We start from the raw sequence: 18,734 nt of genomic DNA, 5'->3' as shown, positions 1-18,734 counted from the left end.
TTCTTGTTGTTGTTTTTCGAGACAGGGTTTCTCTGTATAGCCCTGGCTGTCCTGGAACTCACTTTGTAGACCAGGCTGCCCTCGAACTCAGAAATCTGCCTGCCTCTGCCTCCCGAGTGCTGGGATTAAAGGCGTGCGCCACCACGCCCAGCTCTTTACCTACTTTTAATCTGGTCTAATCTGGCCTATGTGCTGGTCACTGGGGTGGGGGTGGGGGGAGCCTATCTCAGCTGTTAGATGGTTTTCTCATTGCTGTGACCCAACCCGACAAGAAGTCCCTTGGAGGCATGCAGTGGGTTATCAGATCGAGTTAACATTCCAAAATGTTTTCAGATTGTTTTTTTTTTCCCCCAGCATTTTTTCTTGGGGCAAAATGTCTTCAAACCTCAGATTCATTCGTTTACTTTTTTTTTCCTTTCCTCTTATTCTCTGCCTACTACCACTACATTCTTCTTTAGATATCTTTCGTCATTCCATTATTTTTCCAATTTTCTTTTCTTCAGTGAAAACGTGTTGGAAATATATTGTATACACTCTTGAAATTAAAAAAAAATTCCAGCCGTGATTCCAGTGCTAGAGCAATTCTCTTTCTTTTAGCATATTGTAATTGTTTTACCATACATTGATTCATTTTTCTTTTAGTGAAGTCATTATGACTAGGCTAGTTTATATACTGACAGTTTTATTTTCCAGGTGATTATCAGCCTTTTCTGTTCTTGCAAATCTTTGCTTCATACTGATACATTGTTAATTTGGGGCTATATACGAGGGCTACTGAAATCGTTTTAAAAATCAGCTATATTCCAACAGCCCCTGGAACAGTCCATACTTCAGACAAAAGAGGATGCTGTATAAGGACGTGTTTGCTCCAAGTGGACATTAAAAACAGACTTGGCTTTCCCACCTGTCAAAACGTCTTTGTGGCTGAGAAGGGAGGGGTAGTGGGGTGTAGGGGTAGTGGGGCGTGGATGGCATTGGGTCCCTTGTCCTCTTTTGAGATGGTCCTCTTCGGATGGCTCCGCTGTGCGGATCTCGGCTCGCCTCGTTGGAGCCGCCAGGGGGCGCTGTGGCCCGAGAGCGTGGCGGCGGCGTAGCGCAGACCCTCCCCCTGCGTCCCGGCACCGCCCTTTCCCAGGCTCCTTTGCGGGTAAACAGACATGGCCGGCGAGGGAGATCACCAGGACGCTGCGCACAACATGGGAAACCACCTGCCGCTCCTGCCTGGTAACCTCTGGGACGGGCGCCTGGCCATGGGTGGAGACCGAGGCCCGGGACCGATGCCACAGGGGGGACGGGAACAGCTACTCGGGCGCAGCGGCCGGTGGGAAGCCTCCCGTGAGCCTCGCCCTCCGCAGCCCTGCGCTTTCCTCCCGGCCTGTCTCCTGGGCTGTCGGGGATGTTGGGGCGAAGGACTTTGGTTTCCCAGAGCCGGGACCCCCATTCTTTTCCATCTTTCTCCCAAGCAGGCCTCCCTGAAAATGTTGTGGGGGCTAGGCGAAGTTGGGAACCGGGTGACATTAGCAGCCGTTACTTTTCCTGCTCGTCTGCCTTCAAATAAGAGTGACAGCTAACATGCAGTAGGCACTTGCAGGTCGTGGGCCTCGCAGTGAATGCTTCGCATGCATTTCTCCTTTTATTATTACACCTGTCATCTGTCCAGAGCCCTGCTTGTGGAGGAGAAACTTATCGACGGATTGTTAAAATGTATACCACACAGTGACGTGGAAGGTCACACAGTTGCAGATAGGGCACCGCGGTGCAGTGATCTGCCGCCACAGCTGGTATCTCCTCTCTGTGGAGGCAGTTATTTAGTGATTTTGCTCAGGTTTGCAAATAATATGCCTACTTTTGAGATACTCGAGAGAACGGTATTCCCGATTTCTCCTGCTTACTTTATGCCTTTATGATTTATGACAACTCATGTTGCATTATTGAACACTGACAGGGTATGAACTACTGGTACAGACTGTCCTTAGCATGCTGTAGACAACACGGACTATTGCCAGAGCCTCTTGGTTGTAGTTATAAGCCATGAAGTCTGTTAACCTTTGTATGAAAAACGTCACTCGGCTACTTTTAGGAGGTTCACAGTTAGGATAAGGCTATAGAGAATAATTACAATCGCAGGTGTAGTTCATTTAGAACCATATAAGCAACTGCTGTTGGGTTTTCTGGGTCTGTGTTCCTTTGCTGCATTGGATACCAGGCACTCCCAAATCCTCTGAGCTATGTCTCCAACTCCTGCTGTGATTCTTCATGGGGAGGGATTATTGTGGGATTTGAAAATCTTGTGATGGAGATTTACTTAGGATTCAATTGTGGCCTAGGTTAGTCCTAAGTTGTTGAAAACTTTCATCCTTAGTCATGTCAGTTAGGAACTTTTTTTGTGTGGGGTGTGAATAAATAATTTCAGGTTTCAGTTTGTTGCCTCAGAAAAGCTGTGCTTCGGGCATGAATGTGTTCCTTGGTGGTAGTGTAGACAGAAGAAGAAAGGCTGGGTGCAGGGCCAGTGCACAGAACGCACCTTTTCTGTAAGCCCCCGGTTATTAAGCTGTACTCACTCGCTGAAGCTCATAAAGGTGGTCATCTTTCAACAGAAGAGATTTCAGGGACAACAGCTCCACTGTGAATGGAGCAGACATTTAGGAAGAGTGGTAGAGTAGGAGGAAGGTGCTCCCCCTCTGTTGGCATTTATCAGGTACTCCTGTGTGAGCTATTGGGAGCTCTGAAAGTCTGTATTTTCTCAATGTGAAATATTAGAAGGAAGAGGCTCACAGATGTTGTAGATATAGAATAGTGGGTTTCCAAATTATAAGAGTTTTATCTCGCCAGGCGTGGTGGTGCACGCCTTTAATCCCAGCATTCAGGAGGCAGAGGCAGGCAGATTTCTGAGTTCAAGGCCAGCCTGGTCTACAAAGTGAGTTCCAGGACAGCCAGGGCTACACAGAGAAACCCTGTCTCACCCCCTCTCCCCAACAAAAAAGAGTTTTATCTCTGGAGACACTGGCTTGTCCCCTGAATTCATGTAGTGTAACTTGCTTTGAAAGCGATCATCCTTAAGAGCTAAGGAAATTGCTTAACATTTTGGGTGTGAAGAATCCATATTGGACAAATTAAGTGCTCAAATAAAAACATAACCAAGTTGGAGAAGTTAATTGTAGCCTTGTTCATGAGCAAATTCTTTTAAAAACTAAACATAGGAAATTTCAGGAGCTAATAGCAGATACTTTAAACTTGCTGTAGTAAAGAAGAGAATGGGTCTCTCCAAAAGTAAAATCTAGATTCTCGGAGTTGGAGATGAAAAAAATTCAGAATGTTTTTCTTATTTTAGCTTTGCCTTTATCTCTTGATAAACTTCCCTATTGTCAAGAAAATCATGTTTAGAAATAGTAAATATAAACTATCTGCATACCACTTGAATTGTGTTCTTCTCTTTGACAGAGCCTTATATCTAGGAATTTATAATAAAAATGAAGTAAAATCTTCGTGTTTTCTCTTAAGAACATACTTTCAGGTAGCTTGGTGTAAATAATAATTTTCATAAATGGAAAAGCTGACCAATTTGTAATGAAACCTTATGCATTTTAAAACTTTTTGGAGGTATTTAAAAATATATGAACAGAAATGAGATTTAGTTTAGGCCATTTTTTCCCAACCTTGAGACTGTCACCCTTTCAGCCTGGAAAACCCCTTGTTGAGTTGCAGCACAGTGTGTGTAAGAGCATGCCTGGGTGACTCCTAGTCTGCATTTCCAGGGTTTTTATAGTTGTGACAGTCAAAGATATCTTCAGACAGTTCTAAACATTACAAGGAACAAAGTCATCGAGTGGGAAATGAACCCATAGTTGGCAGGAAAAGAACAGCGCACAACACCACTTGTAGAAAGTAGTGCTGTGTTTTGTTTCTTCAGACTTTCATCTCTGCCCTTGGCAGCATCACGTTATCAGGTAGAGTTCTTAAGACATCTCCTTTTGCCAGGCAGTGGTGGCGCACACCTTTAATCCCAGCAGTTGGGAGGCAGAGGCAGGCGGATTTCTGAGTTTGAGGCCAGTCTGGTCTACAGAGTGAGTTCCAGGAGAGCCAGGGCTATACAGAGAAACCCTCTCTCCAAAAACTCGAAAAACAGAAAAGGAAAAAGAAAATAAAAAAAGACATCTCCTTTAAAATGTATTTTCTTAGTGCCAACTTTATTTTTAAATTTAGACTGACAAAACAATGTTTTATGAAAAATAATTGCAAACATTTCACTTTTAAATATGACAGCAAAAGCCAGGAGAGCAGGCATTAGGAAAGCCATGCCCTGAGCCAGGTTTTAGTGGTGTTTTTCCCAGTTTCATTAACAGATCTTTCTCACCTGCTTGTCTCTTCCTTGCTTTCTTTTTCCCAGAGAAACTCTTTGTAGCTAAAGTCTGAACAACCTCAGAGAATACTTTGTTCAAGCCTTCATTTTTTTTTTTTCAGATGAAGAAGCTAAGCTTTAATCAATTGGAATTCATTATGTAAGGTGTCAGAATTAGTAGTGATGGAGAAGATAGAACTTATCCATGCAGGAGATTGGCCTAATTCAGCTATATCTCTTGTTAGGCTAGACCTAGTAATCTGCTTTCTAACAGTGTGGTGTAACTTCGTTGGAGGGGGTGAGGTAATTATAGTGAAGGAAGCTGGTGGCTGTTTCTGATCAGAAATCAAGGGGGCACATCAGCCCCTAGGTCAGGCTGATTGTATGTACCCTTGAGGTGAGGTGAGGTGAGGGAGTGGCGCTGTCCTCAGCAGAACTCTGAGAATGACATCTATTCCCTGTTGAGGGATGCTGTGTTAAGTCCTGATGTGGAAGACAGAACAGCCAGCATGCGCCTCCTACCACAGGCAGCAAAAGAGCCATGGCACCTAAATATAACGTGGTGTCCTGGAGGGGTAACAGGAAATGGAGAATAGCTGAAAATCTAAGGCAATCCAAATAAGATAAGGAATTTAGTTAGCAGTAATGTGCCAATATTGATGACTTAGTTGTCACAAGAATACCAGATGCCTGTACCATGCTAACAATGGAGGAAGATAGTCTTGGCATGCTAGAATTCTATTTTTCCAACATTCCAGTAAATCTTAAAGTGTCCGAAAATAGTTGATTATTAAAAAACAGGAAAAAAAGAAAGGAAAGGGAAAGGAAAGGGAAAAGAACCATGGCAGAAAGAGCACAGACCCAGCCCCTGCTGATGTCTCTGCACAGCTTTCTTTTTAAGAGTGTCTTTCTTCAATTCGGGGTGTGTGAAGGGAAACAGAGCTGACTTCTTTTTTTCTTTCATTCATTTTTTTAAATCTCATTTTTCCCTCTGTTATTCTCCTTCAGCAGACAGTGAAGATGAAGATGATGAAATTGAAATGGAAGTTGAAGACCAAGATAGTAAAGAAGCCAGAAAACCAAATATCATAAACTTTGACACCAGTCTGCCAACCTCCCATACAGTATGTAATTTAGTCATTGAGCAAATACATTTTGTGGACCTTTATCTATGGTTGGAATTTCCTAAGTGCAGGGTGTCACACTGGAGGACTAGTGCAGGTGACTAGAAGTCTCCTGCATATTAGCTGACCCTAGAATTCGTGGATGAGAACAGATTTATTTTCCAGTGCATAAGCATGTCATTTTAAAAGTGGAAGCAATGTCATACTATATCCTCATGTGATTCTTGACTATTTTCTAATATGTAAACATAGAGCTGTAATGTTTAAACTTATCTTGGGTATGACTGTTTGAGGAATTGTCTTCCTCTGAATGGTTCTGCTAGTAACTGAGTCATTAAGTGTTCTTAATGTCATTTCAGAACTGTTGGGATGTGAGGTGGTATTATAGGTACTAAAATTCTGTTCTATGCTTTGTTGGGTTTGGACATAGAGGAGTTTTGATTAAAATATTTTGAATTACAAAATAATGATGAATTCTTCATAAAAATTGGGAGTTCTAATAGGAAATACTAGATCAAAAATTAGAGTTATATAACAAAGAATATTTAAATAAATGTGTGCCCTGTCTAGTCTTTTCCCCTGCTTTACTCTTTAGCAGGCTGAGGTGTGGTAAGTGTGTGTCTTGGCTGTGCTCTTGAGTAGTACCTGGGCTGAGGTGTGGTAAGGGTGTGTCTTGACTGTGCTCTTGAGTAGTACCTGGGCTGAGGTGTGGTAAGTGTGTGTCTTGACTGTGCTCTTGAGTAGTACCTGGGCTGAGGTGTGGTAAGTGTGTGTCTTGACTGCTCTTGAGTAGTACCTGGGCTGAGGTGTGGTAAGTGTGTGTCTTGGCTGTGCTCTTGAGTAGTACCTGGGAGCTGATATGGAAGAGTTCCACGGGAGGACTCTGCATGACGACGACAGCTGCCAGGTGATCCCAGTCCTTCCTGAGGTGATGATGATCCTGATTCCTGGGCAGACACTCCCACTGCAGCTCTCTCACCCACAGGAAGTCAGCATGGTGCGGAACTTAATCCAGAAAGACAGGACCTTTGCAGTCCTTGCATACAGGTAAGAGATTGGACAGATCTGCTTCCCACCCTGCCAAAGTCAGTGCAGCAGCCAAAGCCAATGGGGATTTGCAGATGCTGGACAGGAGCGTGAAGCAAACAGTCTTGTGTCACATTTTCAGTGTTTCGCTGCTTTCACAGTGTAGCTGTATCTGGCTCTTGAAAAACTTCCTCTCACTTAATAGAAAACCTGCCTGTTCAGAACTGTCTTTATTTAAAAATAGCTAAGTTTTAAAATTTTCAAGTAAAGGTTACTTTTCCCTTTCAGAACTCACAAGTTGTACAGGTATAAAACCATAGTTAAGTGAAGCTATTCTTCAATAGCCTGTGGCAAATGAGGGAACTGTGGTGGAGGCAGGAAATGGAAACAGGAAACCTCCCATCACTCCCCCTGACCCTCCCCCCATAGCGCTGCTAATTAGTGCAGCCATCATTGTCTACCAAAGTGAAAGAATGCTCACTTTGTGAAGTAACGATTTAAAGCTTTCCAGCACTGGGTTATCTCAGTGAAGCCTGAACGTCTACCTTTACTCTAAAATGCACTATTTGCCTTCTGGAGCATGGTGTGCTAGCTTGATAGTGAGGGTTGGCTGCTGTAAATTGTCACAGTGTTTGCCCAATCTGTATTGCTTTTGCCAGTTTTGTATAATTATGAGCCAAAGCTGAAAATGCTGTATATTTTTGTCTTGGAAGTAATGTGCAAGAAAGGGAAGCACAATTTGGAACAACAGCAGAGATCTATGCATATCGAGAAGAGCAGGAGTTTGGAATTGAAGTAGTGAAAGTGAAAGCAATTGGAAGGCAGAGGTTCAAGGTCCTCGAACTTCGAACACAGTCAGATGGGTAAGGAATATTGAACATCTTACAGGGAGATGATCTTTGCTAACTTACTATTTATAATTTACTAGTTATTTTTTAACTTTATTAGTAGTTCTCTTTGCCTTCTAAGGTGAAAGCCATACATAGTTCCAATGCTGATGTTTATAGCACAGTCACCTGTCAAGTGTAAAACAACTGTACTGCTTCATTCTTACCTCTCAGTCCAGGGTGTGACTTAATTCGGGGTGAGGCTGTGGCATTGTAATGCCACTCCAGGTTTGAGAACAGTAATACAAGCCCTGAAGGTAGGAATGCTGGGGGAAAGGCTTTGGAATTGAAGAGCTCTCTACATTAGAAAATAGAAGGGAAAGCTGTAATCAGTCACCATGTGCAGCAGGAGAGGTATGGTATTGGCAGCATTCCGGCACTGCTTGAAAATCACACTGAGCCAAAAAAAAAAAAAAAAAAAAAAGCTTGTTTGCAGTGTGAGTTGCATATCATCCCAAGATATCCTTCGTATGAGTAATGAAGAAATGTTGTTGCCTGCACTGTGTGAAGCTTAGAAGTTCCCTGGGGATAGTAACATAGTTAACATAGCTTTTCATATGATCAGGAAGTATGTGTCTGTTTATCCTTTCCCATCAAATTCTGCTAACTTAGCCCATCTTCTTAAGAAGGAATGAATTAGAAGCAAGCATTTGTCTTACCTGGTGTCATATCTTGTCTCTGGCACACAGGAGGCACCTGTTAGGTCTTAGGAGACAGCCTCTGGGTTCTACCTGTTTCTGGAGAATGGTTCACTAGTGTGTGGTCAGAATTGAAAGTTCTGTCAGACTTCTTTATTTCATGTGGTATCTGAGCACAAGAAGGTTTGAAGATTTTTAGGAATCAACAAGAAGAGCTGCATGAGGACAGGATTTATTGTTTGCAATGCTCACATTGTAAACTGTTGTAAATAGTTAAGTAACAAAAGTGTACAGGTCAGGCAGGAATTTGGGACAAGAAATTGGGTAGGATGTGCAGACTTGGGTGGCTTGGCTTTCTCTTGATCCTCCTCTGGAACATTTTATTATACAAATTCAAAACCTTTCTAAAACTCCATGCCTACGTCCCTCATTAGACCAGCTGCTGGAGAAGTGACTGAAACTTTTGTGGGCTACACTTGGGTTAGCGTTATGTGAATGCGAAGTGATCTGAGAGTTTATATTGTAGTAACTGGCTTATTGTTTTGTTACCGTGGACTTCCTTGACACTAACAAATTTTCATTTACTTCCTGTATACATCTTGATACAGATTGGTTATCCTTGAATATTAATTTCTAGAAGCTAGAAAAGAAACTGATTTGGGAGATAGTATATTTCTGTGTGTGACTTCAGTAATTACTTGTGCACAGCTCTAAAACATAAGCTGGGAGTAGTCATTGTCAGAAACTGGAGCATGAAGCAAGGTTAGAATCTAGTGAAGGTTGGCGCCACACTGATAGGTGGACAGGCCTTGGAAAGGAGAAGTGTTTGTAGTGTTCCATTTTCCACTACGTATTAAGGTCTCCCAGAAAGATGTATCTCAGCTTAAGGCCCTCTGGAATAAGATTTCTTTGCCCCCACTTCCTTGCTGGTCCATTGTCACTTAAAATAGTCAAACGATACACACCATGAAGCCGGTCTAGGACAGTCTCTGCTTTTGGCAAGTGAATAAGCTTAAGTATCAGAGAGATTACTTGCCCAAAATTATACAAGTAAATAAGAAATAGCTGACTTGTTCCACGTTCTAACTTTCAAACTAGCTTTTGACCGTTATACCAGAATTTCTTCTTAGGACATTGGAAATTTAACCCTATGAGATCTGTACTTTAAGATTCAATTTCTGTTTTTGTTTTTAACCTAAATTACACTTCATATATAAAAAGCAGTGTTACCTTCTAGCCTTTCCTTTTAAAAGTCTGTTTTTTAAATACATACATACATACATACATACACACACACATACACACACACACTTTTTTAAAAGTAAGAAATAGAAGGGTGTATTTGACTCAGGACTCTTCAGAAACTTTCTTAGAAGTATACAGAAAAAGAGAAATTCATATTCTGCTGGAATTATTAGACTTCTTATCTGTCATATCTGAGATAAGTAATTTGTAGTTAAAAGAGTTTGAGCTATATATCATAAACACTTTAAGTAAAAATTAAAATAGTGTAACATTTGGTTTTGAAGAGACAGGGTTCCAGATCCACTGGGATGTAGTTGATGCTCCGGGACTTTGTTAATACGTTAACCACCTACACTTGTGTCCTTGTTGCAAGCATTATAAAAATAGTCCCTAGTCGGTGTAAATGCAAAGTCCTAAAGTTTTCACATTTTCCTCAATTTCACTTGCTTTTATAACCTTTATTATAAAATGATGTTACTATAGTCACAAAGTAACTGTCATAAACACATTAAAGAAAATCAACACACACACACACACACACACACACACACACACACACACACACGCACTCACGCATCCACAGACATGTTGAATAAAGACCACGAAGACTCACTTCATCTCCAGTTTTGAAAGCTGGTGCTGCGAACATAAAGGATGTTGGTTCCACAGTGTCTTTGGTACAATAAATTTTTATTTAGGAATTGTGTGTGTGTGTGTGTGTGTGTGTGTGTGTGTGTGGTACCTTTGTAATGCTGTAGTCTTAACTGTCCAGAGTTTGTGTAGGTTTTGTCCCTTTTTTCTGTTTTTACTCTCTGCATAGTAATAACAAAGAGTTTGTGAGGCTCACAGTCTAGAGATTAGGGGATAGAAAGTTGTATTATCTAAGAAGATCTAAGAAATTAGATGTGTCAAGATAATCTGTAGCCTGTATGATGTTTTTAAAATAAATTTTCCTTCATTTGTGCCTGCATATTTATCTGAAATGTATCTCTTGATTCTGATTCTGAGACTGAAATCCATATTTAAGTTACCTCATACTTTATATTAAGATTTATTAAAATTGTATTGAGAATTTCTTGTATATATTTATATATTACCATTTGGTCAATTTGCTTAATAGGGGGAACTTGGGGAAAATATTAATATTTAAAATTATCCTGTCGAGAAACTTATAGTTTAACTTAGTATATCTTAAAAAATGAACAACATACTTGATTCTCTTTATTTTTAGAATCCAGCAAGCTAAAGTGCAAATTTTGCCAGAGTGTGTGTTGCCGTCAACCATGTCTGCAGTTCAGTTAGAATCACTCAATAAGTGCCAGATATTTCCTTCAAAACCCATCTCTTGGGAAGACCAGTATTCATGTAAATGGTGGCAGAAATACCAGAAGGTGAGATGCTAATTTCTTATGTGTCTTCTAGAACTGAAGACAAATTGCTTTTAAAAAGTCACAACTCTCATGATATTCTGTTGACACTGTAGCTCCCTTAATCATAGATGGATTTAAAATTAATTCGCCAGCCATTAATTATGAAAAGTAGCTTACAGTAGTGGTAAAATGTCACACAATTGTAAAACGTTCTTGATTTTATGCCGGTCATGCATGTATTAATGGCCTGTGGCTCTTAGTTTCCATAGGAACTCTGCTCACATATTTGGATTTGAGTTAAGTGCTGCATTGAAGAAGGGTCAGAGTTGTTTGAGCTTGCATTCAGTGGCGGTAGAAAGGATTGTTGTCCTGGGACTTTTCGGAGGAAAGATTTTTGTCAGTTATTTTTCTCCATGCTTCCTACCACCCAGAAATTGATGTGAGTTTAAGGTATTGCTTCTTTGCTGCAGGAATGTAGCTCAGTGGTTGAGGTCTTGCCTAGCATGTTCAAGACCCTACATTTGATCTCAGCTGAGGAAACACAACTATGTTTACTTGGGCATTACTTCTTATATATTTCTTTGGCTAAATGAGTTCACCTCTTAGGACCAAAGTGAAAGCTCTTCTGCCTCATTTCACTGTAGGTGCTCATGTAAATACAGCTTTGGTACAAGCACGTTCCTGAAATTTATGATTTCCCCAAAACTCAAAAATGTACTCATTTGTAAGTTTAGATTAAATTGGTTTGTTTTTTGTTGTTGTTGTTTTTTAGTACTTTGTAAAAGTTCAAAAGTGTTATTTTCATTATAACATAAAAGTCCTTACTCTTTGTTAAGTTAGAGTAGGGAGGCTTTACATTTTGATGTAAGTAGCATGGCATCCTATACTGATATGAATTAATATATAATTTTTGTGACAAGAATCTCATTTTCTTTTCACTGTTCAATCACATTTAGTATTTAGTTTCTAGAGAAGTTGTGTTTGATGGTCTCATAACTGTTAGGGTATACAGTTAATTTTTCTTCTTGTTCTCCATTCTGTTAGCCATTCATGAATAGTACCGCATGCTTTAGTTAGTGTTTCTAAGTAGTATAATTAGACTTCTTAAACACGAGCAGAAAGGATAATGAAAGTAATATATTTTGAAGCTTTGACATTGTTATTGCCTTAAGTTGAAGGCAGCTTTCGGTCTATCTACAAAGTACTTCCTTTTCCAAACTGCACATTGAGATTTTCAATGTATCTACCCCTATTTATCAATACAACAGCAGGGAATTGTGTTCACAATGCTTTTGAAAATAATTCTTAGACTATGTCAAAAGATAACTCTATCAAGTAGGTTTTATTTTTCTTTTTAAATTAAGCTATTTAATGCTTATTTTTTGTCTGCCACTTGTTTCCTAGTGAAGTGGTTATGTGGAAAATTCCTCCTGTCGATGCTTGCTTCCTACATGGCAATGCCTATATTTAGTTGTCCATTCAGTGGCTGTGTGTTTTTTCAGCAGGACTTATATTGAGATTTAGAATTCAAACTGGGATGGTAATGGGAATCCTTAATTATATCTATTTTCTAAACTCCTATTTGAAAAGTTCTAAGTGTATGATGGAACTGTAGTTAATAACTGACTTTTTGACCCTGTGTAGCAAATTCTGTCTGGCCTATAGGACCTTGAAATTCTAAACTTGAACTTTAGTTCTAGTTCATAACGTAATGTAACTCACGAACTGTAACATTTGTGTTACTTGTTGGTTAAACTCTTCATAGTCTGTGGCCGAAGTTCCTCAGAATGCTGACATTGAACACTGATTTTTTTTTTTTTTCCTTTGCAACTGGATTACTCACTGGCTCAAAGAGCAAAGATTGGTCTCTGCTCCTCTGGGACAGGTACCTGACATTACTGAGTGGTCTTCTCTGTCATCCTAGACTTGCCCTCAGTAGCCCTTTGCTGATTGTTAGAGAGTCACAAGGTCTCAACAGAAGGAAATAGGGCATGGGCGAGGAAGGAACAAGAGAATACAAAAAGAAAAAGAATCCTTCAGCTTTTGAATTTTTCAAATTGTTCCAAAGGTTTCCTTGTTCAGGTCAAAAAATAAAAATAAAAACTGTTTTTAGAAAATGTATATTGTACCAAGCGACTTGTAAACTTTGTGTACCTCTTAGACCTGACCCATTCTGTGTGTAAAAAGTCTAGACTGCGAAACAGGAGTGCTCCAAGCCTGGTTGGTCAGCACTTCCTGCTAAGTCGGCAAGCATACTGTGCTTGTAACTGGATATTTGATTACCTTGAAAAACGGGGCATGCATTGCTTGGGTTTAGACAGACCTGGGGTCAGTTCAGTCTTCCAAGATTTTATTCACACTCACTTGTACATCCCACCATAAAGCAAAATGTAAAGGATGCGTCCTTTTTCCACGGCTGAGCAGTAGTTAAGGTGGCAGAATTGAGAGGCTGCTTGCATGATTTGAAGGTAGTTGTCAGGCCTCTTATAAGGAAGATAAAGGATCTTGGGGAATATTGTCTTCCTGGGGTATAGTTAGTTAACCTTCAACATATATAATCTACTCGCAGATCACCTCACATAGGGTTGAAGCTTTCTTAAGTGTTTTGTGCTGTGACCCAATGTGACAAGTAGCTGTAGAGACCTGATAAGACATACACACACTTGAACACGGTGGATGTTGAGAAGGGAAAGACATTAGCCAAGTTAATTGAGAAACACTTCAAACCCATTCTACATAGAGAATTGATTTCCTGATATTTGGGCTTTGAAATTGGCATTTACTTTTCCTTATTTTCTTCTTTTTTTCTGTTAAATTATGGCACCTTTCTAAACTCACTGTCATGATTGGAAGAGCTTGTGTTAGATGACAAACTTGAATTTACCTCTCGGCCCAAGCTTATCGTATATAAGACTTGTCCTGTTATTTGCAAGAGTTGACTGAAATAGAAAGTAAGTGGAGTGTTGAATGTTCATCCACAGGGTTGCCCGTGTGCATCCTGTAGAGCGGGGTAGTGATGAGCACTGACCTACAAAGGCAGGCCCTCAAATATGCTCCCAAAGGCTAACGTTTAGTCCTCTTGAGCGAATAAAGATAGGGAAATGAATTTTTCTTATACATTATGTAAAAGGATAGCCACTATCTTCTTTGCTAACAGTGTCTTTCAGGAAACTTTCTGTATCCTTTGACAGACACATTATTCCTTTTTTAAAGCTATAGCCAGCTGCTGTGCAATTACATTGTAAGGACACACCAAGGCCTCCTTGATGCCTACACTAAATGTCCGGATTCTTTTTGCACAGGTACATGTATGTACTCAACATTGATAGTGAGGTGACCTGACAAGGGCTTGGAGTTGATTTTAACAGCCCCTTATAAAAGAGGTTCATACTGTTAATATTCCTTGTTCCCATGGTTTCACAGCACACAACCACATTTGTTGACCTGATAAGTGTGGCTTATGAACTTAACTTGCATACTTTTAGCATTTTATTTAAGGGCCTTGTGTGTTTGTCTATGAAGTTTCTGTTTATATATTTTTTTTCCTACCAGCATGATTTTTGTCATTGTAATCACACTCATTTCCTCTCACTCTCGGCTGTCATCGGCTAGTTTTGGGTTTGGTGTGCTATTTTACAGGGAGTTTTTGACTTTATGTAAGTATAGTTTAGTGTGCTGCCTTAGTATTCTAAATTGTAACTAGTAACTTCTAAGAAAGGATATCCACATATTTTTCTCTTGTAAACAGGAGTCCACCAGGCAGTGGTGGCACACACCTTTAATCCCAGCACTTGGGAGGCAGAGGCAGGCAGATTACTGAGTTTGAGGCCCGCCAGGTCTACAGAGGCTACACAGAGAAACTGTCTTGAAAAACAAACAAACAAACAAATAAGAGTCCTATAAAAAAAAAAAAAAAGATAGGATACTCTAGTAAGAGTATCGCTATCTCCAGATGGCTATTTGCCCCCGTAACAGTTGGCCTAGAGTTTATTCCTCAAAGTGATCTGAGTGGTCACCTTGGATCAGATAGGTTTTAAGTTTTACTCTCCTGTTATTGTCTATATATACTGTACTGCTGTAGCTTTCTCAACTTTGTAAACACTGAATACAAATAGGGTCTCTGGCCTTCTCACTGCTACTTTTTAGTGAAACTTTCTAAGATAAGTATTCAGCTATTGACACACAAAGACTTGATTTTTTTTTCCCGTTGCACACATATTATGCATACATATTTGTACTATCAGCTTACAAAACACTAGAATAGTAAAGATCAAACCAGCTTTCAGTACTAAAAGAAATTTGATAAATGAGAGAAAAGCAAAAACTGTTAACTTCCAATTCATTTAAATAAGTTTTATCATTTACTTTGATCACTGTAATAGGAGATCAAACCAAAAATATCTCTGCGCCCATGTAAAGGAAGTCAGTAGAATGATTACTTTTAACTTTTTTCCCCATTATCTTATCAGTTTCATTGTGAATTTGATAAGACTTTTCAGTTTTTAAAAATTCTTAGTTTCATTTTAAGGGCCTTTATGTGTGCTATCATCAGTAAACGTGGTTCCCTGAATGGCAGTCCTTAGCCCCTTAAGTACCTCAACTTTCTGGCTAGTATTACAGATTTATTAAAGGGTAACCCTTTTATAAAGTAAACCTTAGGAACACCTGTGAACTCCTGAATGTTACACAACAGCACTGACTCAGAAGAGAAGCCACTCCCTGTGCTGGCAAGTCAAGAGGTTGAGTGTTCAGGGTGTTGCTGTGTAAGAACTAACAGTTCTCCGATTTGTGTGATTACAGTTAAAAGTGTTTTAAACTCATTTCTTTGTACAGAATTAAAGATTTTTTAGAAGTCCTTTGCTTCAGAGGGAATTGAGACACCAGCTAGTTTATATATCGGGGCCATGCAAAAGGATAGCATTGTTCATGCATTCCTGTTACTATGTTAAAGATGCCATTTATCTTTTGCTTGTGATTATGTAAATAAATGCATTGGGCTTTTCTTTATCTTGTGTCAAATTAGACTTTTGCACTACACGGTATAATGCCTTGATCATCTTAATGAAAGTATGTTTTACTACCTAGTTGAACATGTGTCAACCAACCACCTCAAGAGAAACTTTTTCTTGGTTTCCTATTATTTTGTAATTTAAAGAATTTCTAATTTTAGGAAGTAGATATCTTTCTCAAAGTATAAGCCTCACGGGCTGTGATTTACTTTTTAATGTTATTTATAATATAGATGTATAATATCCCAAATATACAAAAATGATCAATACATTCAATAAACACTGGTTTAATCCTAGCTACTTCATTATATCTGTGACCTCCTATGCCTGCCTTTACTTACCTTTAAAATGGAGATGCTTCAGTAGCCATCTGGTATTATAATAGAAGATGAAATTCTTGCCATAGTATTAATGGCTTTCATGGTAATTACTCCTTAGTCTTGTGTTATAATTGGTAGCACATTTTTAAAAAATCTGTAAAACTATGACATTAACGCTTGTCCTTAGGTACATGGTCTTAGAAGAAAAGAATAACTTACTGGAGAGAACCTAAGTCTTTTGCTCTGGCTCACTAGACTAGACTCCTGAGCTAAGCAGGAGTAGAAAACCATCCAGATCATTTTTAGGTAGGCTGAGATAGAAGTTTATGCCAAGCTATTTTTTTTTTTCTTTTGAGTGTCTATATTGATACATGAAAGAAAAATACCAATGGCTGCTTCAGAAAATCTATCTCTACCATGTGGTAATTCCTAAAATATTTGCAAACAAGAATCGTATTCCCTTGAAATACACCTCTAACCTCTCTGCTTGAATTTATCTTGGGCAAGATTACTGAAGAAAATATTTTATATATGTAATATATGTAACGTAGTCTGTAGCAATATTTAGTCACCAGAATAATTAATAGTTCTGCATAATCCATCCATGGTGAAGGTCCCATATTAGCATAGCATTTATTCTTTTATACTGGTTAAAGCTTATAGTATTGTGTTTTAGTTGCCTACCATATTCAGTCCATATGCCATGGGAGCTCATGGTCTAGGAGTAGTGTAGGTGTATAGTTTCAACACTCAGGTAGAGTTGAGTGTACTTTGTGAGCAGCATTTCTCAGAGTGGCTCCTTGTCATTAAGGTACTGAAAGTATTTATATCTCTGTTCCAGATCTAATATTTCAAAAGCATTAAAGTGTAATTGTCAAACATTTCAGATAATCATCTTTCATGAGATTGTGAATGCATTTCAGATAATAAACTGTTGGTGATTGTCTTTTTAAAATTAAAATTGTTTTTGTAGGACTAATCATTTTCAAATATAACTATCTGTATTATTAGAATCTTTCCCTTGAGTTTTAATAAGTGACACTTTTTGTTTCAGAGAAAGTTTCACTGTGCAAATCTAACATCATGGCCTCGCTGGCTGTATTCATTATATGACGCTGTAAGTAACTTGACTAAAACTTGTATGTTATTTCAGTACTTTTAATTTATTAAAGTAAAACAGGCAGGTGTTGCTGGGAAGTTGCCTTTTATTTGAATGTTTGTAGTCCTATAACTTAGCAAAATATGATGACAAACTTTGGTTATTAAAATTATATAGTGTTATGTGAAAGTAGGAATATATTTTCCAACCAAGTATATTCTTGCATATCTCTGCATCATTAACTAGCATGTGCATCTGCAAAGGCTTGTGCGTGTCAGGTACATGAGACACTGCACTGCTTACAAACCCACTAAGAAACAATACTAGGGTAAAGAATCTTGATTTGAATCAAATAGACTGCCTTCAAAGCCCAATGCAGGTTACACTGGTCTGGGACAGATGGGTAAAGCAACACATAGTAAGCATTAAACAAATGTATTTCTTAGTGAATCCCTGCCAAGAAATCTAAAAAACTAGAAAAATTAAGCAAGTAAATTTGAGCACGTACGATGTACATACCACTGAAGGGAAATGGAGTTGGCCTCTGCCTTTCAGCAGCCTTTGAGTCATCACAAAGGCTTAAATGCAGTCTGTGAAAGTGCGCTAATGCCTGGGAAAAGACAGACAGCACTTTCTATAAAAACTAGTTGTCAAGTGAAATGTATAGATAGCAAATGTTACTACAGGAGCACACTGCGATTTGCACTAAGTCAAAACAGGACTTAAGAAAAGTTACAAGAGGGACCAGTCCAAGCAGCAGCCTGCAAGAGCATCCAAAGGCATTTAGAATCGTACTCCTTGGAATAGACAACCTAAAGGCGAGATGCCTGAGATTTAAACCAGCTTCATCTTTAAAATACAGACATTGTACCTGGTCTCAGGTTTAGTACCAGTGTATGTTTTTAAGGGCTAAACATTATGGCTTTTGTTTTAAACCAGGAAACATTAATGGATAGAATTAAGAAACAGCTACGTGAATGGGATGAAAATCTCAAAGATGATTCTCTTCCTGCAAATCCAATAGGTATGTCAAGTACTTTCTATCCCTGGCATGTTGATAAAGGGAAACCAAGCCTTAAATATTACTCAGTTTAAACCAACCTTTGAATTCTGAAAAGACATTTACATTTCTTTTAGTTTGAACATTTTAAAAAAGAAATATTGCAAGCTACAATAGAATCCTCACTGTTAATTTTCTAACTTAAGTTGAATTGCAGAAGTGACTCTCATGTAGATACTTCCTGTTCTCTATAGAGCCTTTACAAGCTGGCTCTATGACTTACTTTGATATGTCATCTCTATTCGTGTATAAGTCACTTCAAGTATACGTTTGACTTAAAGTGACTTAATTGTATATTAACGACTCCAAATTTTAAAGCCTGCAAACCTCTGTCTTTTAAGACTTTTCTTACAGAGTAGCTGCTTGTCTTCCTATTGATGATGTATTGAGAATTCAGCTCCTTAAAATTGGCAGTGCTATTCAACGGCTTCGCTGTGAGTTAGACATCATGAACAAAGTGAGTAAAGCCTCAGTGTCATCATTTAGATAGTCAGACAGACAGGCTACACAGACACATAAGACAGTTGAGATCACAAGCTATCTCGATTGTGTAGTAATACAGTCATACTACAAGTACTTGTTTACCTGCTACAGTTTGCATTAAAAAAATCTCTAAT

The 18,734-nt window shown here is 39.0% G+C and overlaps 1 protein-coding gene across 2 annotated transcripts in view; it reads left to right on the top strand.

Annotated features, from left to right (window-relative positions):
- The first annotated feature begins 1,139 nt into the window (after positions 1-1,139).
- Positions 1,140-18,734, top strand: part of Crbn (cereblon) — a 20,882-nt gene continuing 3,287 nt past the window's right edge. The window contains exons 1-8 of one of the 2 annotated variants that reach the window (XM_021190048.2): positions 1,140-1,224; positions 5,348-5,463; positions 6,308-6,510; positions 7,203-7,352; positions 10,491-10,650; positions 17,013-17,075; positions 17,997-18,081; positions 18,459-18,574. In XM_021190048.2, coding sequence (XP_021045707.1) covers positions 1,158-1,224; positions 5,348-5,463; positions 6,308-6,510; positions 7,203-7,352; positions 10,491-10,650; positions 17,013-17,075; positions 17,997-18,081; positions 18,459-18,574 — 960 coding nt within the window. In that variant the 5' untranslated portion in view covers positions 1,140-1,157. The remainder of the gene's footprint in view (positions 1,225-5,347; positions 5,464-6,307; positions 6,511-7,202; positions 7,353-10,490; positions 10,651-17,012; positions 17,076-17,996; positions 18,082-18,458; positions 18,575-18,734) is intronic. The other variant, XM_021190049.1, reaches the window with a different exon arrangement.

Source organism: Mus pahari, chromosome 2, assembly GCF_900095145.1.
Source record: "Mus pahari chromosome 2, PAHARI_EIJ_v1.1, whole genome shotgun sequence".
Lineage (NCBI taxonomy): Eukaryota > Metazoa > Chordata > Mammalia > Rodentia > Muridae > Mus > Mus pahari.
The sequence above is the reverse complement of the archived record's forward strand: the minus strand, read 5'-3'. Positions and strand labels throughout refer to the sequence as shown.